Below are 26,685 nucleotides of genomic sequence, written 5' to 3'. Positions count from 1 at the left end.
TCTTTGCTATTGTAAACAGTGCTGCAATGAACATTCGTGTGCATGTGTCCTTATAGTAGAACGATTTATAGTCTTTTGGATATATACCCAGTAATGGGATTGCTGGGTCAAATGGAATTTCTATTTCTAAGGCCTTGAGGAATCGCCACACTGTCTTCCACAATGGTTGAACTAATTTACACTCCCAACAGTGTAAAAGTGTTCCTTTTTCTCCACATCCTCTCCAGCATCTGTTGTCTCCAGATTTTTTAATGATCGCCATTCTAACTGGCGTGAGATGGTATCTCAATGTGGTTTTGATTTGCATCTCTCTGATGACCAGTGACGATGAGCATTTTTTCATATGATTGTTGGCCTCATATATGTCTTCTTTCGTAAAGTGTCTGTTCATATCCTTTGCCCACTTTTGAATGGGCTTGTTTGTTTTTTTCCTATAAATCTGTTTGAGTTCTTTGTAAATTCTGGATATCAGCCCTTTGTCAGATGGGTAGACTGCGAAAATTTTTTCCCATTCTGTTGGTTGCCGATCCACTCTAGTTACTGTTTCTTTTGCCGTGCAGAAGCTGTGGAGTTTCATTAGGTCCCATTTGTCTATTTTGGCTTTTGTTGCCAATGCTTTTGGTGTTTTGTTCATGAAGTCCTTGCCTACTCCTATGTCCTGGATGGTTTTGCCTAGATTTCCTTCTAGGGTTTTTATGGTGCCAGGTCTTATGTTTAAGTCTTTAATCCATCTGGAGTTAATTTTAGTGTAAGGTTTCAGGAAGGGGTCCAGTTTCTGCTTTCTGCACATGGCTAGCCAGTTTTCCCAACACCATTTGTTAAACATGGAATCCTTTCCCCATTGCTTGTTTTGTCAGGTTTATCAAAGATTGTATAGTTGTATGTATGTTGTGTTGCCTCCGGTGCCTCTGTTTTGTTCCATTGGTCTATATCTCTGTTTTGGTACCAGTACCATGCTGTTTTGATTACTGTAGCCTTGTAGTATAGTTTGAAATCCGGTAGTGTGATGCCCCCCGCTGTGTTCTTTTTGCTTAGAATTGACTTGGCTATGCGGGCTCTCTTTTGGTTCCATATGAAGTTCATGGTGGTTTTTTCCAGTTCTGTGAAGAAAGTCAATGGTAGCTTGATGGGGATAGCATTGATTCTGTAAATTACTTTGGGCAGTATAGCCATTTTCACGATATTAATTCTTCCTAACCATGAACATGGAATGTTTCTCCATCTGTTTGTGTCCTCTCTGATTTCGTTGAGCAGTGGTTTGTAGTTCTCCTTGAAGAGGTCTCTTACGTTCCTTGTGAGTTGTATTCCAAGGTATTTTATTCTTTTTGTAGCAATTGCAAATGGCAGTTCGGTCTTGATTTGGCTTTCTTTAAGTCTGTTATTGGTGTAGACGAATGCTTGTGATTTTTGTACATTGATTTTATATCCTGAGACTTTGCTGAAGTTGCTTATCAGTTTCAGGAGTTTTTGGGCTGAGGCGATGGGGTCTTCTAGGTATACTATCATGTTGTCTGCAAATAGAGACAATTTGGCTTCCACCTTTCCTATTTGAATACCCTTTATTTCTTTTTCTTGCCTGATTGCTCTGGCTAGAACTTCCAGTACTATATTGAATAGGAGTGGTGCAAGAGGGCATCCTTGTCTAGTGCCAGATTTTAAAGGGAATGCTTCCAGTTTTTGCCCATTCAGTATGATATTGGCTGTTGGTTTGTCATAAATAGCTTTTATTACTTTGAGATACGTTCCATCGATACCGAGTTTATTGAGGGTTTTTAGCATAAAGGGCTGTTGAATTTTGTCAAATGCCTTCTCTGCGTCAATTGAGATAATCATGTGGTTTTTGTTTTTGGTTCTGTTTATGTGGTGAATTACGTTTATAGACTTGCGTATGTTGAACCAGCCTTGCATCCCTGGGATGAATCCTACTTGATCATGATGAATAAGTTTTTTGATTTGCTGTTGCAATCGGCTTGCCAATATTTTATTGAAGATTTTTGCATCTATGTTCATCATGGATATTGGCCTGAAGTTTTCTTTTCTCGTTGGGTCTCTGCCGGGTTTTGGTATCAGGATGATGTTGGTCTCATAAAATGATTTGGGAAGGATTCCCTCTTTTTGGATTGTTTGAAATAGTTTTAGAAGGAATGGTACCAGCTCCTCCTTGTGTGTCTGGTAGAATTCGGCTGTGAACCCGTCTGGACCTGGGCTTTTTTTGTGTGGTAGGCTCTTAATTGCTGCCTCAACTTCAGGCCTTGTTATTGGTTTATTCATAGGTTCAGCTTCCTCCTGGTTTAGGCTTGGGAGGACACAGGAGTCCAGGAATTTATCCATTTCTTCCAGGTTTACTAGTTTATGCGCATAGAGTTGTTTGTAATATTCTCTGATGATGGTTTGAATTTCTGTGGAATCTGTGGTGATTTCCCCTTTATCATTTTTTATTGCATCTATTTGGTTGTTCTCTCTTTTATTTTTAATCAATTTGGCTAGTGGTCTGTCTATTTTGTTGATCTTTTCAAAAAACCAGCTCTTGGATTTATTGATTTTTTGAAGGGTTTTTCGTGTCTCAATCTCCTTCAGCTCAGCTCTGATCTTAGTTATTTCTTGTCTTCTGCTGGGTTTTGAGTTTTTTTGATCTTGCTCCTCTAGCTCTTTCAATTTTGACGATAGGGTGTCAATTTTGGATCTCTCCATTCTCCTCATATGGGCACTTATTGCTATATACTTTCCTCTAGAGACTGCTTTAAATGTGTCCCAGAGGTTCTGGCACGTTGTGTCTTCGTTCTCATTGGTTTCGAAGAACTTCTTTATTTCTGCCTTCATTTCCTTCTTTACCCAGTCAACAGTCAAGAGCCAGTTGTTCAGTTTCCATGAAGCTGTGCGGTTCTGGGACGGTTTCTGAATTCTGAGTTCTAACTTGATTGCACTATGATCTGAGAGGCTGTTTGTTATGATTTCAGTTGTTTTGCATTTGTTGAGCAGTGCTTTACTTCCAATTATGTGGTCAATTTTAGAGTAGGTGTGATGTGGTGCTGAGAAGAATGTGTATTCTGTGGATTTGGGGTGGAGAATTCTGTAAATGTCTATCAGGTTTGCTTGCTCCGGGTCTGAGTTCAAGCCCTGGATATCCTTGTTGATTTTCTGTCTGGTTGATCTGTCTAATATTGACAGCGGAGTGTTAAAGTCTCCCACTATTATTGTGTGGGAGTCTAAGTCCTTTTGTAAGTCATTAAGAACTTGCCTTATGTATCTGGGTGCTCCTGCATTGGGTCCATATATGTTTAGGATCGTTAGCTCTTCTTGTTTTATTGATCCTTTTACCATTATGTAATGGCCTTCTTTGTCTCTTTTGATCTTTGTTGCTTTAAAGTCTATTTTATCAGAGATGAGAATTGCAACTCCTGCTTTTTTTTGCTTTCCATTAGCTTGGTAAATCTTCCTCCATCCCTTTATTTTGAGCCTTTGTGTATCCTTGCATGTGAGATGGGTTTCCTGGATACAGCACACTGATGGGTTTTGGATTTTTATCCAATTTGCCAGTCTGTGTCTTTTGATTGGTGCATTTAGTCCATTTACATTTAGGGTTAATATTGTTATGTGTGAATTTGATACTGCCATTTTGATGCTAAGTGGCTGTTTTGCCTGTTAGTTGATGTAGATTCTTCATTATGTTGAAGCTCTTTAGCATTCAGTGTGATTTTGGAATGGCTGGTACTGGTTGATCCTTTCTATGTGTAGTGCCTCTTTTAGGAGCTCTTGTAAAGCAGGCCTAGTGGTGACAAAATCTCTGAGTACTTGCTTGTTCGCAAAGGATTTTATTTTTCCTTCACTTCTGAAGCTCAGTTTGGCTGGATATGAAATTCTGGGTTGAAAGTTCTTTTCTTTAAGAATGTTGAATATTGGCCCCCACTCTCTTCTGGCCTGTAGTGTTTCTGCCGAGAGATCTGCTGTGAGTCTGATGGGCTTCCCTTTGTGGGTGACCCGACCTTTCTCTCTGGCTGCCCTTAGTATTCTCTCCTTTATTTCAACCCTGTTGAATCTGACGATTATGTGCCTTGGGGTTGCTCTTCTTGCGGAATATCTTTGTGGTGTTCTCTGTATTTCCTGCAATTGAGTGTTGGCCTGTCTTGCTAGGTGGGGGAAATTTTCCTGGATGATGTCCTGAAGAGTATTTTCCAGCTTTGATTCATTCTCTTCGTCCCCTTCTGGTACACCTATCAAACGTAGGTTAGGTCTTTTCACATAGTCCCACATTTCTTGGAGACTTTGTTCATTCCTTTTTGCGCTTTTTTCTCTGATCTTGGTTTCTCGTTTTATTTCATTGAGTTGGTCTTCGACTTCAGATATTCTTTCCTCTGCTTGGTCAATTCGGCTATTGAAACTTGTGTTTGCTTCGCGAAGTTCTCATATTGTGTTTTTCAGCTCCTTTAATTCATTCATATTCCTCTCTAAGTTATCCATTCTTGTTATCATTTCCTCGAATCTTTTTTCAAATCTTTTTTCAAGGTTCTTAGTTTCTTTGCATTTATTTAATACATGTTCTTTTAGCTCACAAAAGTTTCTCATTATCCATCTTCTGAAGTCTAACTCCGTCATTTCGTCACAGTCATTCTCCGTCCAGCTTTGTTCCCTTGCTGGTGAGGAGTTTTGGTCCTTTCTAGGAGGCGAGGTGTTCTGGTTTCGGGTGTTTTCCTCCTTTTTGTGCTGGTTTCTTCCCATCTTTGTGGATTTTTCCGCTGGTCGTCTGCGTAGTTGCTGACTTTTCGATTGGGTCTCTGAGTGGACACCCAGAATGTTGATGATGAAGTATTTCTGTTGCTTGATTTTCCTTCTACCAGTCTAGCCCCTTCGCTGTATGACTGCTGAGGTCCGCTTCAGACCCTGCTTCTCTGGCGTGCACCTCTAGCAGCTGTGGCACAGCGAGGGATGCTACCAGTTTCTTTTTCTGCTATCTTTGTCCCAGGATGGTGCCTGCCTAATGTCAGTCTTTTGGATATAGAGGGGTCAGGGAGCTGCTTGAGGATAGTTTGTACTTTATAGGGGTTTAATTGCTGAGCTGTGCGCTCTGTTGTTCCTTCAGGGCTGTTAGGCTGCTATGTTTGATTCTGCTGCAACAGAGCTCATTAAAAAACCCTTTTTTTTTTTTTCCTCAAATGCTCTGTGTTGAGGGGTTTGGGCTTTATTTTTGGATGTTCGATGAGGTGTCCTGCCCAGCTAGAAGGCAGACTAGCCACTGTTTGGCTGCCGAGGCTCCGCCCTGCTGTTGTGTGATTTGCCCTGTTCCTACAGGCTCTGCTGTGGTCTCCGCCACGCCCTGCGGCGGAGTCTCTTCGTTGTAGCGTGTTGCCTCAGCAACGGCAGGCTGCGTCAGCAGTGGGCGTGTATCTCAGTAGGGACGGGTTGCCTCGGCAACGGCTGGCTGCGTCAGCAGTGGGCGTGTATCTCAGTTGGGGCGGGTTGCCTCGGTAGTGGTGGACGCCCCTCCCCCACAGAGCATCTCGGGCCATCTGCTCGGGATAGTTTGAAATCGCGGTTTTGTTCGTCCCACTGGGTATCCTAAACGATCTGTCCCTACAATCCCCTGGGCTGGGCTTCTGTCCAAGTCTCGTTCAGTCTCAAGTCCAGCCCTCTCAAGTCTCAGGTTGCCGGTTCAACAAGGCACCCGGACAAGCGCGCCCTGTGGGGATTGCTGGGTAGGGCCGGCCGCCGCCGCCCCGGCTGCCGGCTTCGGCAGGCAGACCTACTGCCTGGCGTCCCGTGTCTTTTTTATACTTGGGAGTTTCCCCGTTCTGTGGGCAACAAAGATCAGTCTGGAAATGCAGCTCAGACTCACCATTTGCGGATTCAACGGGAGCTCCAATCCTGGGTTGTTCCCACAGCGCCATCTTGAGTCCTCCCTCTCTTATCCATTTCTTTCTCTGTATCCAACACAAAAACAATTGTAAGATTGAGTCTCATGAGGATAATAATAATAATAACAACAATTACTATTTGTTGAGAACTCCTTGGGAAACACACTGCCATATGAAGCAGCTCATATAGAAACTAATTTAATGGTCATAGACACCTGTGAAGTTGATGGGATTATTTTGGTTTTGCAGGTGAGAAAATTGAAGCTAGTTACCAGTAGATCAGTGTTTAAATTATGCTCCATCTAACTCCAAGCCTGGACTCTTCCCTGCTATGCAATACTACTTTTGCCCTTTTATTGCTGGAAGTCCAATTGTTAATGATGCTAAGCCTCTGAAGTGTTTTTTTGCTAAGCCTCTGAGGTGTTTTTTTTTTTTTGGCAGTTGGGGGGAACCAGTAAAGAAATTACAGGTTTGGGTGGTAATTTGATGATATTGGAGTCTTTGGGCTTATGAAAGCAATGGTCTGGCCCAGAAGATTCATGCAGATTCCTGAGTTAATATGTGTTTCTTTGTGTTACAGGCTCCCAGAATATTAGCTTCTCAGTATTTAACAGAGGCAAGTAAGTAACTAGGAATAGAAATAGGCAAATTTGTCTTCATTTTATATTCTCTCTCTCATCTTGCTTACTTTCTTTATCTTTTTATGATGAAAAATTTTAAACATATACAAACAGAATAGTATAATGAGACCACTTGTATCTTCGTGACTTTTTTTACTTGAGTGAATAAAATTGTGTCCTCTTCTCTCATCTGTAGGCAATGTGTGTTTCAATATGGTGGCTGTGTAGAATTTTGGGAATTAAATCTTAAGTAATCTCAAAGTACTATAGGTTGAAAACTGTCACATGTATCTGCTGAGGAGCATGGTTTCATGAAATGCATTGTACCATTCAGCAGGTGCCTTCTTCAAGATGGAAGGGGTCCACATTTCATGATACTTTGAAGTGATAAATTAGTATTCTGTATTTCTGAATCCTTACCTTACATTTTGCCCAAATTTATTTTGACAGGTGTTTCTGTTAAAAGTACAGGGACTAATTGATAATAATTGCATTGTAATGACAGTGACATATTATATATAGCTCTACAGCCCGAAGTATGGAGATTGTATCTCTTTCTCATTTTGGAAAAAATAAAATTAATGTCTATAGAGTATTGATTATAGGCCAACTAAGGACTAGGCCTTTTCACACTTATTTCACTGAACGATTGTGATACCCTATGAAGTAGGCATTATTCCCATATGATAATTTTACGTATCAGAAAATGAGTTTGTCTCATTGGTATTGTTCTCTAGTCATCCAAGGGAGCTGCTATTTCAACTGTGCTAAGGGTCAGTAGAGGTTAGTTCCCAATCTTCCTTTCAGGCAGCCGACCAAAAAAATGCAATCCCAGATGATATTTTCATTCAAAACAGATCTTTGTATTTTTCAAAGGTCAATGGTCCACAAGAAGGCATGGCTGATCAGTGCTAAACAGGACCTTTTCCTGTACCAGACACACTCAGGTACTATTTCCCTTCACCATGGACTCCTTTCCCTTGTGCCTCAGTCAACATTCCTTCCCTATCTTTTGGCCCTTTCCTGAGGACCATTAACATCTGAAGCTCTCCCTACAATCAAAGATGGCATCTTGGTTTTGGTTGAGATTAAATTGCTTGTATTCATGTCAAGTTTAGTTAAGATATTAAAAAAGACTTGATAATAAGCTTCTATACAAAGTCTATGAATCTAAATGGAATAAAAGAAACAAGAGTCTTGCCTTATTCTATGTTCTGAAAAGAAAAAAGATGGCACTTAAAAACTCTTACAGCACATCTTTCCAGTTACTTGAACATCCATCTCCGAGCATTCATTCAACAATTTATGAATAACATTGATGTTAAGCTGTTCTGTTGCCATCTGATGAGTAAACCCTCACACTAAAAAAATAGTGTGAAAATTGGAAACTTGCATGGAATCGTGAACTCGATTTGGTAGTAGGAAGCTGGCTACTAAAGAATACTTAGGTTCTAGAATGGAATACAGCCACATAGCCACTGAAGAAATGTCTGTGAGGAAGGTTCAGATTCCAGAGGCAATGAAAATCTAACTTTGTCAGAAGCGCAACATAATTCACAGGTCATGGAGCAAATGTTACTCTCCTGCAACAGCTGAATTTGGGCCCTTATTTTTCCTTTCTTTAAGCAGTGTAACCAGTCTGTTTGGGCTAAGTCTGAAGAAGCACTCAAGGTGGTGGGGATAGTGACAGCTGCTGCAGGAAGAATGTCAGACCCTTGCTAAGTGTCTTACATGCCATCTCAATATTTATTTCACTTAACTATGAGATGGGGTAACATTAGCCCCATTTTACAGATGAGGAAACAGACTCCGATAAACAAAGTATCTTGTCCAAAGCCAGAGGGCTTAGTGCTAGAATGTGTAGTTCTAATTCCAAATCTTATGTCCATAGTCAATATGTGGTGGGACACCACATATTGGTATATGTGTATTCTTGCCACCCCATTCCAAGGTTTGTTGTGAGCCTGCCCATCGCTATCAAACCCTGGAATGACTGATGGGCTGATAGGTGTCTCTGACAACACAGCCCTTTTACATTTTCAGGACCAATGTGTTCTTGGGGTCAGGACTCACAGGCCAGAACTTCTTATAGCAGAGGAGGCTGTACGAAGATGGAGTGTGGACAACTGCAAAGAGCCCTGGGCTGAGCTCCTCAGGGCTGACATTCAATCACTAGTTGAGCATGTTTAAGCCTTTTAAGCTTTCTGAGCCTCAATTAAACATCTCTAAAATAGACAAAGTGGTGCTTATCCTTCTTATTCCAAAAGTGGCTTAAAGAGTTAGAGGAGCAAGAATCTTGTAATTCTTCCATTATTTCTCTTTCCTCCTCCTTTCTATATCCATTCGATCAACAATTTCTGCCAGTTTTTGTCTCTTATTTATGATGTGTCTCTACAGCAACTGCCTGTTTCTGGACCCCATCACCTCTTGTGTTGCATGCTGCAGTGGTTTCTAGAGGTCCCAACCTGCCCTCTGCCCCCTCAAGCCCCTCCCCTTGCATTCTCTGCGTAAAGCATATGTCTGATGCATGGTTCCTTCCTGCTCACCATCCTCTGATGGCTTGCTATCCCCCACTGGAAATAGGCCAAACTTCTGATATCCTTGTTGTCTCTCTCTCATATTCCAGCAACACTTCCATGCACTGTGCAGTTTCTTCTCTCCACACTCAGGCTGTCTTTTGCTTTAAATGTCCTCTCCTTCTCTTTGCTAGGCCACTTCTAATTCAACCTTTAAGACTCAGATTAGTGTCATCTCTAAACATTTCTTCTATACCTCAATATTCCCATTGTCCTCCTAAACTTCCCTGTTCTTTCATATACTCTCTAATTTCTCCAACCTAAGGTATTAAATGACAGTTTTGCATACCTGCCTTACACTGCTGATCTTCTCTAGGACAGGAACTGTTTGGTATTCATCTTTGCATCCCTAGTACCATATAATAGGTGCTCTGTGAATGTTGATAAAAATTATCAATTATCTACAATTATGCTAAAAGTTTAAGAACTTTATAAATTGTTTTGTCTTTGATCTGTGTAATTTTAAATGCATAACAAAAGAATGTGTTAATCTCTATATAAAACTGACACAAAATTCCAGTAGCGGTGTAAAAAAAAAAAAAAAGGAATTATAAAATAGTAGTTTAAAAGCAGGGGGTTATTATAATTAGTGGTGAATTTTGGTATTTGAGGGTAAGGAATCAATCTTTGCCCCCATATTTCTCCTCTGCTTTGTCTCATGGGCAAAAGGCATTATAAAATATCTTCATAAAATGTCTATTTTTAGGTAGTAACCATTCATCATTAGCCTTTGTACCTTCAGTTTACACAAAATACAACTCCTCTTTTCCCTGGAGGGAATCAATCTTAGAAATGTCAAAGTTTGATCACAGGAGAGGAAAGGATGAGATAAAGCTAAATTCTGGGGACTATGTGTCACAATTACTATAGGTAATTTCTTTTCTTTTTTTTTGACAGGGTCTCCCTCTGTCACCCAGGCTGGAGTGCAGTGGTACGATCTCTACTCACTGCAACCTCTGACTCCTGGGTTCAAGCAATTCTCCTGTCCCAGCCTCCCGAGTAGCTGGGATTACAGGGGCACACCATGACACCTGGCTAATTTTTGTATTTTTAATAGAGATGAGGTTTCACCATATTGGTCAGTTTGGCGTTGAACTCCTGACCTCAGGTGATCTACCCGCCTTGGACTCCCAAAGTTCTGGGATTACAGGCATGAGCCACTGTACCGGCCACTGTAGGCAATTTCAAACAATTAGGAGTAGCATAAAAGAACTGGGCATGAGGTATGAGGTGCATGTGGGGAAGAAGCGTTCAGTGTGGGGAAGAGTGGGAGAGTCGTAAAGACAGTGACATTCATTATTCTGCTTAGAGTGAATCACGAGTAATATAGGTGAACTGAAGCCTTTCCCAGTGTACCCAAAGTTGATGCCTCCTTGTGTTGTAATTTACTGTTCCCTGACTTGTCAATATTGTCCTTGAGGGCAGGAGACAGATTTTCTGAGAAAACATCATGATACCTAGGGACTTTAGCCGATACCATGAACAACTCCACATTTCCCCCTCCTTTCAAATATTGATCCTGGATGACATGTATTTCTAGTCTTTTTCTTATTATGTGCATTTTAAAACAGTTATTACTAGAAAAAACTCAACTTGTTACTGGATTTAGAAAGTTCAAATAAGAAATTATTAATGTCTCCTATTATTATATTATATCTGGGTCATGTTCTGGTCTATATTTGGAAGCTAACTGTTTTTTTTTTTCCAAATTCTTGCAGAAATATTATCTGTGTTTCCAGAAACTGGGAGTCTTGGGGGAAGAACAGACATCACAATTACAGGAGACTTCTTTGACAGTTCTGCCCAAGTTACCATCGCAGGTAACTATCTTGAAATGGCTGAAAATAGTTCATAGTTTCAGCTGCTTTAGGAGATTATATGTCTGTATAGGATGAAGGGCGCGGGAGGAAGCAAGCTTTGCTCCTTCTGACTTACCATGTTTGATAAGTCATGTGTTTGGTTGAGACCAGGTGGGATCTCAGTTCTGCAGTACATGGGTCACAGGAACAGGATGTCCTGTAGACACACTCACAATGCAGAGGCAGTTCCCTCAGGTGCCCCTAGCTTGTGAGTGAAGAGAAAGAAAGAAATACAGCTGCTTCTCGACAAAGGTTTTCTCTTACTAAAAACAGCCCCTCTTTTCACTCTTCCTTGTTAGCTATCTTGATATAGACAAGCAGGAACGAGTGGGCATTTGCTTTGCAGATTACTCTGGAGTTGCCCCACACCCCAACCTTGGCAAATCATTTTGTGGACCTGTCTAGAGCCTTTTGTTCTTCCAGGTCCTGTAATTGATGGGATGCTTCTGTAGTTGGTGACAGGAAGGATACAGGAGAGTGGCCTCACACTGTCATGCCACACTTACCTCCCATGCTCGGCCAAGTGGTTCAGTACGTCCCCAGTGAAGAGCATTCCATTGCATGTCTTTCCTTCTGAATACGTCAAGCTGCCCTGTGCTCTGCACTCTCTTTTCTCCTTCACTTGGGGTGACAACTTTTGCTATTCCATTTATATCCAGCCCTTTGCCTTAGAATAGGAGCCTGTATACTTCAGTCTGGTCTTGCCATCACATCTTCCCACTGCCTCTTCTCTCTCTCTCGACACACGCACGCGTGCACACACACACACACACATGTATATATATACATATCTGTATATGTATACCTATACACACATACACACTCATACATAAATTTCTTTAATTCCCTTTAGGTATTCCATGTGATATTAGACATGTGTCTTCCAGGAAGATTGAATGCACCACTTGGGCTCCAGGAAAAAATGCGAGGCTCACCTCCCCTCAGCCAGGTAAGGAAACCACCAGGCTGTTCAATAAACTCTCTAGTTATAGCTTTAATCATGAGGGACTGGTGAGTAGAAATAAAAGTGAATTCTGATCTCATCTATTTGACTGGCTAACTCAGTGGGCCCTGGGTCCACAATACCATAGTGAAGGCTATCCTTTCAGGAAGGCTCTTAGCTTTATTCAGGTTTTTCGTGACATTGTATGTCAGGCCATATGGCCAGTGGCAGCCAGAAGAGACCATGATCCAGAAAGCATAACTGCCTTCAAGATATTGTTATAGCTACTGGAGGAAACCCCCAACCTGCCCTCCTTCATTCGGTGGGTCTGTTGCATGTCCACTGGCTAAGAAGGCAGGAGCATTAGAGTCTGCTCTGCTCAAAACAACAGCATTAGACAAAGCAGGAGAGTGGGGCACGATGGGATGCATTAAAATATGAATTTTTCTCCCCTGTCGGCATCTGTCTGCTGCTTTGAAAAACAGGGGTGTGTTGTGATGCTGCCACCAGCTTATGCCTGAAGTAGGCAGAAAGGGAGGCGGCAAGGGAGCTTTCAGTTGTCCTCTAAAAGTGTCCTACCCCACAGCAGCAAATTAAGAGCACAGTACTGGAGCACTTTTCTGCTGAGCATTAAAACTGAAGGCTCAAGTGTAGTCAGGGATGAAGGGTGGTTGGTGTGTTACCCAGCTAGGAACCACAGGCTGCACATCTGTGCCCAATGGGCTGACTTAATGGTTAAACTAGAGGTGGCGAGAGTCAACTCTAGAGGCACAGCACCTACAAGGAAAGTTGCCCAGCAGGGAAAGAAACCTTTCTAAAGAAAGGCCATTCAGGTGTGAAAATGCATGCAGAGTTTTGGCTTGAGAATTCTCCAGCTCCCAGATCTGCAATTTTAACTGAGGGAAAGCTCCCATCCAAGGAAACAAAACTATTGAAACAAGTAGTTGTGTGTTTCCTGTCAGGAAATAGAGAGGCTGCTCCCTTTTTGAGTATTTATTTCCTGCTGTAGCTGCTTGGGTAGTGGTAGGATAATTTCCTGAATGCAGCTGGTTTTGACAGTAATGTCCTTTATGAAGGGCTTTTGAAGTTTCTTCCACAGAAGCCAGGCAAATTACTACATAAACCAATTGTTCTCAACCAGGGGCAACGTTGCCCCCAGGAGACAGGTAGCAATGTGTAGAAGCATGTTTGGCTGTTAGACTGGAGGTGGTGGTGGTGGTGATACTGACATCTAGTGGGCGGGGCCAGGAAGGCAGCTAGACATTCTGTAATGCATAGGGCACCCCCTCACAACAGTTACCAGCTGAACAGTAGTGCTGGGGTTGTGAAATCCTGGTTTTGTTGAGAAATGCTGAGTGTGTGATTGCTGAGAAATACTGAGTGTATGATAAAATTATATTGTTTGCTAAGAAGAATGATGGCAAGGAAAACCTAGCTGCCCCCCTCCACCCTCCAAGTGGAAAACTGCTTGGGGCATTCTAAAGTAGCAGAACAGTATATGTCTATCATATACCGGTTAAAATAATAAGCACGGGATATGGGATCCACCCGCTGTGGCTCCCTTGTGGAAAATGCTTTCTGGTTTGTCCTTGATCAGTGGTAAGCAACACCAGCTGCCTACCTAGTTTGTCTTGGTTCTATGAGAAAACACAGAACACCTGCTGTTAGTAATAATCCCCTGATCAGAGAGAATAAATATGTGTGTCAACATCTGCTTGAGCCTCTCAGCCCAGAATGCCGTCAGCCCCTGAGGCTCTGAGCTTGGAAGGCTGTTGGCCCCGGGATAGTCCCACTTTGCTGTTCTATCTGGGTGTCTGCTTCTTAATGCCTTCAGCGCCGCCTGGGTGGGGGTCTCTATGGCCGAGCTGGACTTGGTATGGTTTGAAGTCATATTTTCAAAATACGCTCTTATTTTTTGTTTATTCCTTATCCACCTCTCCCTTTTGGGAGTTACTGAGGAACAACCATATTAGTTTACAATAATAATTACCATAATTACCTTTATTGAGCATTTACTGTATTCCAAACTCTTTGTGTATATATTTTCCCTTAGTCCTAGTATATTACTGCTATTTTATTACTGGTCCCATTTTGATGCATGAGAAAATGAAGATGCAAGGACGTCAAGGAATTTGCTGAAAGCTACACGTCTAGCTGTGATTCCAGAGCTTTCCCTTCAACCTAAGTTAGTATTCAGTATTGATGGTCCCTGTGCCTTTGGCCTTGGGGTTTGCTTAATAAAAATACAAATCAATACAATATCATTTAAAATGTCACATAATAGCAGCATGCCACATATTTGGCTCTGTGTGCAGGTCCACAAATTGAGGCCATGGCACTTGAGAAACTTAAGGATTGCCAGTATTATAGGGAAAAAGTACTTTAGAGAATTGAATTTCCCCTCTGAACTGGGCCTTAAAAGGTACTGAAGTCCACTTCTGGCTTTAAGAAGTACAAAGCCAAGCCATGTCACAAGCACACAATCACATTGTCCTCCTTTTACTCAGCCTCAGCTTCTGTGTGTTCATTCACATTTTATCCAGGACTTGGTTCTCTTCTCTAGGTACTCTTGCTAAAAAGGCAAACTCCTACCCCAAGGAATGTTACTGCTTTCCAGAACATTTGTATTTAATATTATCTACAGATATGTGACTACTCCATCTGGCTCTAGGTTGACTCACTTTTACAGGTGGCATCTGGGTTATCTCTCACCTTGTAATTTGAAATAGAGTAGTTCTCCAATTTGGGAAATTGTGCCCTGTAATGTTTATGAGACCTACATGTCTTACAGGCAATCGAGGGCTTCTTTTTGAAGTTGGAGATGCTGTTGAGGGATTGGAACTGACAGAAGCCACCCCAGGGTACAGGTGGCAGATTGTCCCTAATGCCAGTTCTCCATTTGGGTTTTGGTCAAAGGAAGGACAACCTTTCAGGTATGTTGTAGCAAAAGTGGGAGTCCACATCAAATGCATCTTTACTAACCTAGGTGAGGCTAGGAGACAGATATGGAAGGTATTGAGATTTCCAGGGAATTTATAACAGCAGCCAATTCAACAACAACAGAGTTTGACAGTATTCTCATCAGTGTTGGTCATGCTAGTGCAGGGACAAATTTTGATGAACATGTAAAATTTATATTTTCCACAACTAAGTTTACAATCTGTTTTGGAGATGATTATCAGCTAGAACATTGAGCTAGAGTTGAGCAGGCCAGGAGACTTGAAAGACAGCAGGGTAAAACATGCTTTAGGTACATGGTTAAGAGGTAAAACTAACATCTGGCTGATGCCAAAGAAAGATCCAAGAATTTGCTCTTTGGGTGTATGAGGGAGCAGAGTCTAGGCAGCATACTGTAGTAACGACCTTCAGTGCTGAAGGTCAAACTCAATGGCCCTTGTATAGAGGGAAAGCTCTTATGGGTTCTGTGAGACATTGTTTTCAGTCGTCGTGATGGCATCATGATTGTGATTTTCTTGTTTAATGGTGTGTAATTCCTTTAGTCTTTTTTTTTGTTTGTTTTTGAGACGGAGTTTCGCTCTTGTTACCCAGGCTGGAGTGCAATGGCGCGATCTCGGCTCACTGCAACCTCTGCCTCCTGGGTTCAGGCAATTCTCCTGCCTCAGCCTCCCGAGTAGCTGGGATTACAGGCATGCGCCACCATGCCCAGCTAATTTTTTTGTATTTTTAGTAGAGACGGGGTTTCACCATGTTGACCAGGATGGTCTCGATCGGTTGACCTCATGATCCACCCGCCTCGGCCTCCCAAAGTGCTGGGATTACAGGCTTGAGCCACCGCGCCCGGCCCCCTCCTTTAGTCTTTTTAATCCTTTCAAGGATGTAGCCAAAATTTCTATTATTCTAAAGTAAGCTTAAAAATCTAAAACCTTAAAAATTGCTTAGACACACGGTTTCCTTAGTGTGTTCTCAGTGTGTAGGCTGAGGGATGGGTCCTTTACTGAATGAGGGATCTCTTTTCCCTTTGAATTCCTTCTCAGAGAGGATGGCTGTGACTTCTGAGTGTGAATTTCAGCCAGTCTGTGACCTCCTCCATATATTTTACCATTTTATTAGATTGGCACAAAATAATGGCAAAGACCACGGTTACTTTTGCACCAATCTAATAGACTTCAACTCAATTGTGTAATAAAAAGCTTTGGGATCTTTAGGCATTGAATAAGCCAAGTGGGGTTGGTAATCTGTGAACAGGAAAGTGTCTCTTGAAGCCTTGCTAACTGGGTACTTAATCACCAGTTTAGGATTTTAAAGTGGTAGTTAAAGCTGGATGCTACGGCTCAATTCTGTAATCCCATCTACTTAGGAGGCTGAGGTAAGAGGATCACTTGAGTCTAGGAGTTTGAGACCGGGCCCTGTCTCTACAAAAAATAAAAAATAAAAAAATAGCCACGGATGGTGGTGTGCACCTGTAGTCCCAGCTACTTGTGAGGCTGAAGTGGAGAATCTTTTGAACTCAGGAGTTAGGGGCTGCAGTGAGCCATGATCACACCACTGTACTCCAGCCTGAACAACAGAGTGAGATCTTGTCTTTAAACAAAGAAACAAATAAACGAAAATGTGGGAGTTAATTTGTGGTCTATTGTAGCACCTAAGAATTCATCTTTATCATAGTTTTTAATGACTATTTAATAATGTTCAAAGGGAAATCTTTCAGCTACATTTGATATCTTTGGGAGTGTTAAGGAGTGAGTCAGACCACCCCAAAAGGCAAAATGACATTTTGACTTCTCTAGTAGGTCTTGTAGGGTATGTCTCTTTAACTGCCATTTTGAGGAACCACAAGCCAGATAGTAACTAATTTTCCCTTCCCTCTCTCATTAATTTCTTTAAAATCTAAAAATTTTGAATTAAAAAATCAGAATATTTATTTATATATTGGTAAGTTGATGTAATTATATTGATGAACCTTTATATTGTTATTTTTGAAGCTATTTTTAGGTTTAAAAAGTCTATCAAAAATAAAGATAATGTGTATACATTAAAGCAAAATTTAAAAACATAAAACATGTTGGTATTGATCATCTGAAGATTTAAAAAATTAGTATAATCAGAAAATATTCTTGGTATTTATTTAGGCAGTCTAATCAGTTCCTTAACTGTATGTGCCTATATTATTAGGTTGCTGGAATTTAAATATTAAAAATATGATATTAAAACAATATTTTATGAAACTGCCTGTAATCTTCTTCAAAGTTGCATTTTATGGGTTTTAATTTGAAATTGTTGAAATTTTGAATTAACTCTTATCTGTGGATCATAATATTTTTAATTAGAAAACTATTCTCTGAAGGTATTAAGGTATCTGGTTAGCTCAGAGCGAATTCTGATAAGCAATCTTTCTTTGTTTCTAATAATAAGAATAATATTTACTAGAGATTGAGGTTATACATGATCCAGGGCCTGCAATAGACGTGTTAGGCAGTTTTATCAGCTAAGCCTCTGTATAGCTGTGTGCTGTGGCTACAACTTTCCCAAAGCTGACACAACAGCTAGGGGATTTGTGGCCAGTGTAGAGATGTATCGGGCTGTTGAGACTAGGCTGGTGCTATAGCTCTTTCTAGAATATTATGGACTATCATGTGGCATAGGAATCAGGTTATTCTTTCCCATTACCATAAAAGAAGACAAAGTACAAGGGCAGTTATTTGTTGGTTCAGTGACTTGGGCCTTGGTTACCCTTGCTTGACTCTGTGTTCTTCCGCTTTACAGAGCACGGCTCAGTGGGTTCTTCGTGGCTCCAGAGACAAATAATTACACTTTCTGGATTCAGGCAGACAGCCAAGCTTCCTTGCATTTCAGCTGGTCAGAGGAACCAAGGACTAAGGTATTTACTGTCTTCTCATTTTCCTTTTCTCTGTTGCCAGTCTTATGAAGAAAGAAAGAATCAAAGTTAAGGCTCTCATGTTTTACAGATAGTTTTAACATGCCATTGGATGACCAGGAACTTTAATTGCTGAAAAAGAACTTGGTTGAATGTGAACCTACTGTTTATTGAGCGTTTACTGTAAGCCAAACATTATGCCACATCTTTCATAGACCTTGTCTCTAGTTTTCACTGCATTTCTGTAAAATGTATGTATGTATGTATGTGTGTGTGTGTGTGTATATATGTATATATATATATGCATGCATGTATATTATGTATGTGTGTGTTTGTGTGTATATACATACATATGTACATATGTATCTTTTCCACATGAGGAAATTGAGGCTTAGAAAGATTGTGTGGGCCAGTGGTGATGGCTCATGCCTGTAATCCTAGTGCTGTGGGAGGCTGAGACAAGTGGATCACTTGAGCCCAGGAGTTTGAGACCAGCCTGGGCAACATGATAAAACCCTGTCTCTACTGAAAATATAAAAATTAGCCAGACATAGTGGCACATGCCTGTAGTCTCAACTACTTGAGGGGCTGAGGCAGGAGAATCACCTGAGTGTTGGGAGTCATGGCTGCCACTGCACTCCAGTCTGGGCAACAGAGTGAGATCTTGTCTCAAAAAAACAAAAACAAAAAACAAAGATTGTGTGCCCAATCCACTTGGATAGCAGAAGGCACATTCAGGATTCAACCCCAAATTTACCTGACTCCATAACTGGTGCCTTTTCCACTAATTTGGGGTGGAGATGTGGGCAGCTATATGTAGGAATTCCTCATGAACATTGAAGGATAATAACAGATGCCTTTAACAAGCAGCCAAAATGCACTTATCCCATTGACAAAGAATCACAATATTTTCCTCAAATTGTTAATATGTTTCTCTCAAATTGGTTTGCTAGTTGGTTGGAGAAATGTCATAGATTTTAATGTATCAACGATTTTAATGTATCAACATTCCAGGTCTCTCAAAGGCTTAATACGACTTTCCCTATAGCATCATGTAATCATAGGGTTTAGGTTGACTGTTCCTTCTCTAAACATGGCCCATCTAGTCTCATTTAAGTACTCTCAATTGAAAGAGAGAGAGAGAGAGAGAGAGAGAGCGAGCGAGCGCGCGCGCGCACTGGAGAAGTATAAACAACCACAGGGCCCAGGTAACTGGGTTAATACATTAAAAGGCAGATCAGTTCAAAACCCTCTTGTTGGTAGCAGTTCAGACACTTAGTATTTGAGAAAGAGATGCCTGGAAGCTTCGTAGTGTTGATCATGATATGCTTTTTTGGGCACAGGTGAAAGTGGCCTCCATCAGCATTGGCACTGCTGACTGGTTTGACTCCTGGGAACAGAATAGAGATGAAGGAACCTGGCAGCAGAAGACTCCCAAGTTGGAGCTGTTGGGTGGAATCAAGTACTACCTGGAAGCAGAGCATCATGGGATAGCCCCAAGCACGGGGATGAGGATTGGTGTCCAGATTCACAACACCTGGCTGAATCCTGATGTGGTCACCACTTACCTCCAGGAGAAGCACCAGATTCGAGCCCGAGCCCAGAGACTTCCAGAAGTACAGGTCTGTGTCTCTTCCCAGTCCTTTGGAGTTGAACTCTGGAAGGAATAAAGTCCTGCCTAGCAGGAGCACTGACTGGGAGCCTGGGGACCTGAGGTGTCATTATAACCTTGCTGTCAAAGAAATGCGGTATCCAACAGCAATGTGAAGATGTCTACAAAAATGTAAAGTCTTATTACTGAGATCTTACTCATTGAGTTGGTTTTAGGAATTTAAGTTCCAAGTAAGTCTTCTTTTAGAAACTATTTGCCAAAGTAGAGACAAGGTCCTCTAAACACACCCCAACCCATGTGTATGCATGCATGTGAACATATACACATGAAATTCCATAATTTTTTGACTGATTCAAGTCCTATTTCCCTACAGGCTGTGTTTTCGAAGTTCGCTTTGAAAAGGTGATGTCCTTTAGGTCTCTCAGTTGTGCCCCATATTTTTGTTGAACAGTTTTTATGTATTATAGTTTTTGTTGTTCACTCTTTGGTGTACAAAGACAAGTCAGAATGGACTCTGCCCTCTAAAGCTTACAGTCTAATAGTAAAACATGTACACAACCATAGAACAAAGTAGAAAGTAACAAGCGATTTAAGAAATTAAAAGCTGTATAGAACTTACTTCATAGCAAAAGTAGAATGTGCTCAACTGGGAATGTGTTGGAAGCAAAGCAGAGACTGGATAAGCCTCCAAGAGAGGGGTCATGCCACGGGGATGCCTCTGCCTGCTGGTCCGCCCTTGGGAGAAAGCAATTGGTGAGAGGGGCTGAAAGTGCAGCATTCAATGGCAACCGTTAAATCTCATACTTTCAATCAAGGGGCACAGACAAATAGGGAAGATTGACACCTATAAGATTATTCCAACAAAATGATACCAGTATACACAGGTGAGTGGCAGGCCTTGTGCTTCTGTGTCAGGTGGGTAGGGATTGGTGTTGCTCTCCGGATTTGAGAGAATATAAGATTATTCCAACAAAAGTTCTCATTAGGTGATGATGCTGTGTTCTTCAGAGATTTCTGAATGGTCGAGAATTGAAGTTAAAATTATAACAGAAAGAAAATAGCAAGCTGAGGAGGTATGTCCTGTGTTCTTAGATTGTCCCTCTGGCTTACTTAGCATCATCATTTAGTCTTGTCTCTCTTGACTTTTTTAGGTGCTGAATGTGTCAGGCAGAGGAAACTTCTTCCTTACCTGGGACAATGTCTCTAGTCAGCCAATCCCTGCAAATGCCACAGCTCATCTGGTGGGAGACTTCTTCAAAAAATGAGGGATGGGGTGGGAGAGCTGGGGGTGGTCTTTTGCTCATGATATAAATTCCTGGTATTTTTTTATTTGTAATAGATTCAAACAACCATTGAGGAGTTACTTGCAGTCAAATGCAAACTGGAACCCCTTTCAGCTAAAATCCTTCTCCGACTTGGATTCGAACGAGTTGCTGTCCCTGGTTTGACACATTCTGATTATCTTTGTTGTCATTGTCTTCTTTCTTTCTATAAAATGAGAACAATCCCCATTTCCTCTCCAAGATACTAACAGAGTCAAAGAAAAATATGAAATTTGGATTTGGATACTGAGTGGCCGAGGGACTGGCACTGTGCCTGGGAGGGTGCTGCTTCTGATGTGGGTGTCAATAGAAAGGAAAGGCGGCCGGGTGCGGTGGCTAATGCCTGTAATCCCAGCACTTTGGAAGGCTGAGGTGGGCAGATCATGAGATCGGGAGTTCGAGACTAGCCTGGCTAACGCAATGAAACCCCATCTCTACTAAAAATACAAAAAATTAGCCACGTGACTCGCATCTGTAGTCCCAGCTGCTCAGGAGTCTGAGGCAGGAGAATTACTTGAACTCAGGAGGAAGAGGTTGCAGTGAGCTGAGATCGCACCACTGCACTTCAGCGTGGTGACGGAATGAGACTCTGTCTCAAAAAAAAAAAAAAAAAAAAAAGGAAAGAAGGCATTCCTTCTGAGCTGTGAGGTAGAATGCAGCACTCTCCCATACTCACCATGCCACACAGTGGGAAAAGGTCAAAGACGAAGACATAGGTGAGAAACATGCAAACATAGCCAAAACCATACTGATCTTCAGATTACACTAAAGGAATTACTACTTAAGAAAGTAGTCTTAAGAAGTTCTTAAAATGAGAGGGTATGTTTTTAAAACTAAGTCGAACTAAATTCTAGTTTTCTTGAACATCTCCTACATCTTGATATTCCTTGTCTTTTTGCTTCTCAATAGTTCTTCAAGTCCTGGTACACAGAGAAAATGCTAAAGGATTTTCTTTCCTTCTTTCTTTCTTTCTTTCTTTCTTTCTTTCTTTCTTTCTTTCTTTCTTTCTTTCTTCTTTCTTTCTTTCTTTCTTTCCTTTCTTTCTTTCTTTCTTTCTTTCTTTCTTTCTTTCTTTCTTTCTTTCTTTCTTTCTTTCTTTCTTTTTCTTTCTTTCTTTCTCTCTTTCGTTCTTTTTTTGAGACGGAGTTTTACTCTTGTTACCCAGGCTGGAGGGCAATGGTGCGATCTCAGCTCACCGCAACCTCCGCCTCCTGGGTTCAGGCAATTCTCCTGCCTCAGCCTCCTGAGTAGCTGGGATTACAGGCATGTGCCACCATGCCCAGCTAATTTTTTTTTTGTATTTTTAGTACAGACGGGGTTTGCCCATATTGACCAGGATGGTCTTGATCTCTTGACCTTGTGATCCACCCTCCTCTGCCTCCCAAAGTGCTAGGATTACAGGCTTGAGCCACAAGGCTTCGGGGAACACAGAATGAATTTCTTACAGCTGGAGTCTTCAAACCAGGGGTGCTGAGCACTCATGCTGCACACAGCTCTCCCAGGGCTGAGGGTCTCTGGGACCCTCATAGTGAACAGGACAGCTCTTACAACAAAGAATTATCCAGCCCCTAATACATTGATAGTGTTGAGGTTGAAAACTCCTGCTCTAAAGTCTTCTTGTGCCAACAACTTTGCCCCTGAGTTAGAAACCAAGGATGCTGGGGAATTAGAGTTGAAGAACTGAGGCTCAGAGAGGTTGAGTTACTTGCTCAAGGTTGCGTGGGTAATTGGGTTAGAACGGGGTTTTCTTAAGTGAGATACTCTAATATCCTCATGCACACATGTCAGGAAGCTCTATCTTGTTTAACGTCTATGCCTGTCTTTCTATTTTATCTGAATCGCATCCAGGCCCAGAAGTTTCCAGTTCTGATGGGGACCTCACCAGTGGGACGGAGCCCTTCTGTGGCAGGTTCAGCCTCCGTCAGCCTCGACACCTTGTCCTAACTCCCTTGGCTGCCCAAAAGGGCTATCGGCTGGATCAGTATACACAGGTGAGTAGCAGCCCTTGTGCTTCTGGGTCAGGTGGGTAGGGATTGGTATTGCTCTCTGGATTGGAGACTGAAAACACAGAAGCCCAAAGGGGTGATTGTTGTGATCTACCCAAGTTGTTTCAGGCTGAGGTTCTAGGTCTCTTGACTGCTGTTTCAGGTATAAACACATACCACCGGCCCCCACTTGTGTGTTGTTACCTGGAAATGCCTTTGTGTTAGCTGTGAGACCTGTGGAAGTTTTTATTTGCTACAATATTTTCTCTGATCTCCAAGAGTACAGACTGTGTCATTGGACTGTCTGGTTTTAAATCCTGAATCTACACCCAATGTGCCTTCCATGTCTGTTAAGTTCAGTATGCCTTCATTTACTCATCTGTAAAATGGATAGTAATGTGGTTTAGCTCTCAGAACTGTGGTATACATTACATGAGAGAATCTAGTAAAGTGCCTGCACAATTAGGACCCAGTGAAGTTACTCTAGTAGTTGTTATTATTGATAGACTGAATTGACTGATGCATTTCTCAAACACCTCTTACATTCTTTGATTTGATGGCTCCACCATCCTTATAAAAGAATTGCAGTTCACTTGCCCTTTGGGAACCGGAGTGAGTTTTGCTGCAGTGGTAGAGCTCATGGCAGTAGTTTCTAGTCCTTTCCTAGTCGGGCTGCTTTGGGATTTGGGGCTAAATGGTTCAGGCTTGAGCCCTCCCTTCTTCAGCCTCATATCTACTGCAGGGGCACCCAGTGGAGGTGATTTTGCCCCCCAGGGAAGAGTTGGCAATGTATGGAGACAGTTTTGGTTGTCCCAACTGAAGTGCTATTGGCATCTGGAGGGTGGAGTCCAGGGGAGCTGGTGAAGATCCTATAATGCACAGAACAGCCCCTACAATAAATAATTACCCAGCCCCTAAAATATCAATAGTGCTGAGATTGAAAACTCCTGCTCTAAAGTTTTTTTGTGCCAACAGCTTTGTCCCTAACTGAGTTAGAAGCCAAGGATTCTGCGGAGTTAGAGTTGAGAAACTGAGGCTCAGAGATGTTCAGTTACTTGCTTAAGGGTTACAACAGGGGTTCTGGGGTTAGAACAGGGGTTTCTTAAGTGGGTACTCTAAAATCCTCACTGCCAAGCACAGTGCTAGGCATTTAAAGACTCTGTTTAATAACATGTTTTTGGTCCCAGAAAAAGTATTTATTGTATTTTCCCCAGCTTTATTTAGCTAGGTAAGAAACAATTTATTTGTCTCTGGCTACACTGGTAAGCTCCGGAGGGCAGGAACTGGGCTCTCTCTCTCATAGTCTACGGCAGGGTTCTGCGGATGTGGGCTCCTCACTACATGTTTGAATGATGGCTTCTTACGCTAATAGAACTGAAGGACTTATTTGGTGTCCATAGCTGTGTCTTGCATACAAAGGCCACACAAACAAGATCCTGAAGATGACTGTGTCCTTCACAATCGGCTTTCAAAATATGGTAAAGAACACCACCTGTGACTGGAGCCTCATGAGGACCAGCCCCAAGAGGTAGCTAATTGGTGGGGAGCCGTGGTGGGAATTTGGTCAGCTGGGAGGATTAACTCTCCTGGGGACAGTGAGGCACTAATGGTTTTATATTTGGGCCTTGTATACTAATTTGGGGATTTGAATATATTTTATTTGACCAAAAAGTTAGACTCCAGAGCAGTTAATTGTTAAGAATATACTATTTCTTACAGGGAGTCTGACATTTCTCATAGGAATAGAATCGTGAAACAGCACAGTTGGGGGAAACCCTTGAGAACATTCTTTGACATGACAGAGGGAATTAGAATTTGTGATTCATCAAAATTCATTCAGCTAGTGACTCTGGAATAAAATTTAGCCATCTTGATCCCTTGATTCAGTGCTTCCCACATAATTCTCATGAATGAATCTGGTAATGTCCAGAAGTATCAATCTTCTCTGTGATTACAGCCTAACATTATAATTTGCTTACGACACATAATTAAACTGTAATTTGAAAATGCTGCTGACAGTGTGTGTAATGGATGAATGATTGACTTAAAAGGTAACTCCTGGTGTTATATCCAAAGCCTAGCTGAGCCCATCTTGGGTGGAGTGTTTGTACGTATGGCACCCAGGACTGCTTGGGTGCAGGGGTTCATGGGGTCTCTCTTCTGGCTGCATAACCTTCAGGCCCCTGCCCCAGGTTGGCGAAAATGAGCTCTAATGGGAGGGGACTGCAGGCACTTGCTGAGAGCCCAGTTCTACTCCACACTATTTTTCAGCTGGCAGTTCCGCTGCACTGACCTCTGGGAGACGTGTGTGCGTTGCTCCGGGGATCTCCAGCCTCCTCTGGCAAACTCCCCAGTGCTGGTTCATCAGATTGACCTTCTCCCACTGGCTCAGGAGACAGGCCTGTTCTATGTGGATGAAATTATTATTGCAGACACAAACTTAACAGGTAATCATCAGATTCTCTCTCCTCTACAAGTCTGTCAAATGCCTACCTCAAACTTTCCTGCTAAGGGTTACCGTTTTTTAATGAGGAGGAAGCAGGTGATCCTCCACTTTGCCTCCTTTGGCTCTAGAAAACAGAGGGGGCTGAGACTGTGTGCACTTGGTTCTGTGTCTCTCTAGCTAGTTCTTCTCCTTCCCTGTTTTCCCCACTATCTGCTCTTGCTTCTGGTGTCTGTGCTCTTACCACAGTTTTCCCTTTCTTGCTGGGGATACTTGGTTTCTTCATCTGTAAAATGGGTATAATAAGGACCCTACTTCATTAGATTACTGTGACGATTAACCAAAGTTTCATATAAAGCACTCCTTACCGGTCCTGTCCATAGAGGTGGCTGATAAATATAAGCAATTATTGTTATCATTATTATTATCATTAGATAGTAGGATTTTTCCACCTCTCCATGAGTTAATATGTCATACCAGCCACTGGAAGGAACACAACAGTGGCTGTCCCTGTAAATGGGCTGAGTCTGATGTACAGCCTTCAAGATAGATGCAGTGAGAGTTGGAAGGTAATCATCTTCTTGAGAGAGAAGGCCTTGTCCTTTCTGTCTCCCCAGACCCTTGCCACTCATTATTTAGAGATAGCACCTGACTCTTTCTTCCCGAAGTCTCCCTTGACCTCTCTTGGGCATAGTCGTCTCACCTGGCTCTTGCCCACTAGTCAAGGATGAAGTCCTCCTCTGAGGCCCTGCCTAGGTGGCCGTGTGTGATGTGCACCCACAGCCAATGCAGAATGGTGCAGTTTGCCCTCGGTGTGTTCAGGCTTCCAACTTTTGCTCATGTTTCCTTCTCTGTGAAATCCCTTGTGGCTTTGGGGGTCAGCTAGCCTACTTTTTATAGTTTCTTTCCCTTTCCAGGAAGAAAAAGATGATACCATCATTTACATTTTGATTTAGAAAATGTACAACTTTTGGGTTTTGCCTACACATTGCAGTCCTGCAGGCAGGGGAACTTGGGGATGGGTGGCAAGAGGCTCTTTATCAGCCTCAAAATTAAATCATCTTCAATTCTTATCAAAATCCCATCTCTCCTCTGTTTCTGTAAAGTGTTTTGGGGACATCTGGGTCATTGCTTATTGTTCCAAACCTCTTCATGCTCTGGCACACTTAGAAAATGACACTATTCATGTGACATGCTGGGGTGACTGCCTGAATATTTTAGTGCCCAAGACAACTGGCTGGGGGTCTTTGGCGACTCCAAGTGTTGTCTCAATTTCCAGAAGGCTGAGAGAATCAATATTTCATACACCGGAGCCCGCTGGTTGGAAAACTCGGGACTGGATAATAGGTGCTGTTCAGTTTTTCTTTTTTCTCCCACGAATGCCATTCTGCCTCTCCAAACACTTGAAGCCAAGGATTCAGAACCTTTTCTCACTGCCCCCACCTCTTTGCCACCAAATTCTCTGTGTAACTGGAATCATCCAGGGATGAGGTGAGGTGGGAGCAGGAAGGGAGAGGGTGGAGACAAGAGAGAAGATGGGGATGGCTTGCGTGAAACGGTCTGCCTCCCACTTTGTCACATTAACCCTTCTGGCAATGGCTTTGTTTTCAGGATTATTTAATGGTAACATAAACTACACA

The 26,685-nt window shown here is 42.1% G+C and overlaps 1 protein-coding gene across 3 annotated transcripts in view; it reads left to right on the top strand.

The window, feature by feature from the left end:
* Positions 1 to 26,685, top strand: part of PKHD1 (PKHD1 ciliary IPT domain containing fibrocystin/polyductin) — a 515,189-nt gene that overhangs the window by 17,054 nt on the left and 471,450 nt on the right. For 2 of the 3 annotated variants that reach the window (XM_035295877.3, XM_035295878.3), the window contains exons 10-21: positions 6,430 to 6,469; positions 7,346 to 7,416; positions 10,764 to 10,865; positions 11,758 to 11,853; positions 14,639 to 14,780; positions 17,572 to 17,686; positions 19,027 to 19,305; positions 20,447 to 20,536; positions 20,635 to 20,737; positions 22,466 to 22,608; positions 24,003 to 24,130; positions 24,874 to 25,049. In XM_035295877.3, the coding sequence (XP_035151768.3) occupies positions 6,430 to 6,469; positions 7,346 to 7,416; positions 10,764 to 10,865; positions 11,758 to 11,853; positions 14,639 to 14,780; positions 17,572 to 17,686; positions 19,027 to 19,305; positions 20,447 to 20,536; positions 20,635 to 20,737; positions 22,466 to 22,608; positions 24,003 to 24,130; positions 24,874 to 25,049 (1,485 nt within the window). The remainder of the gene's footprint in view (positions 1 to 6,429; positions 6,470 to 7,345; positions 7,417 to 10,763; positions 10,866 to 11,757; positions 11,854 to 14,638; positions 14,781 to 17,571; positions 17,687 to 19,026; positions 19,306 to 20,446; positions 20,537 to 20,634; positions 20,738 to 22,465; positions 22,609 to 24,002; positions 24,131 to 24,873; positions 25,050 to 26,685) is intronic. The other variant, XM_078370699.1, reaches the window with a different exon arrangement.

This window comes from Callithrix jacchus, chromosome 4, assembly GCF_049354715.1.
Source record: "Callithrix jacchus isolate 240 chromosome 4, calJac240_pri, whole genome shotgun sequence".
Taxonomy (NCBI): Eukaryota; Metazoa; Chordata; class Mammalia; order Primates; family Cebidae; genus Callithrix; species Callithrix jacchus.
Note: the sequence above shows the minus strand (reverse complement) of the source record. Positions and strands in the feature narration are given on the sequence as shown.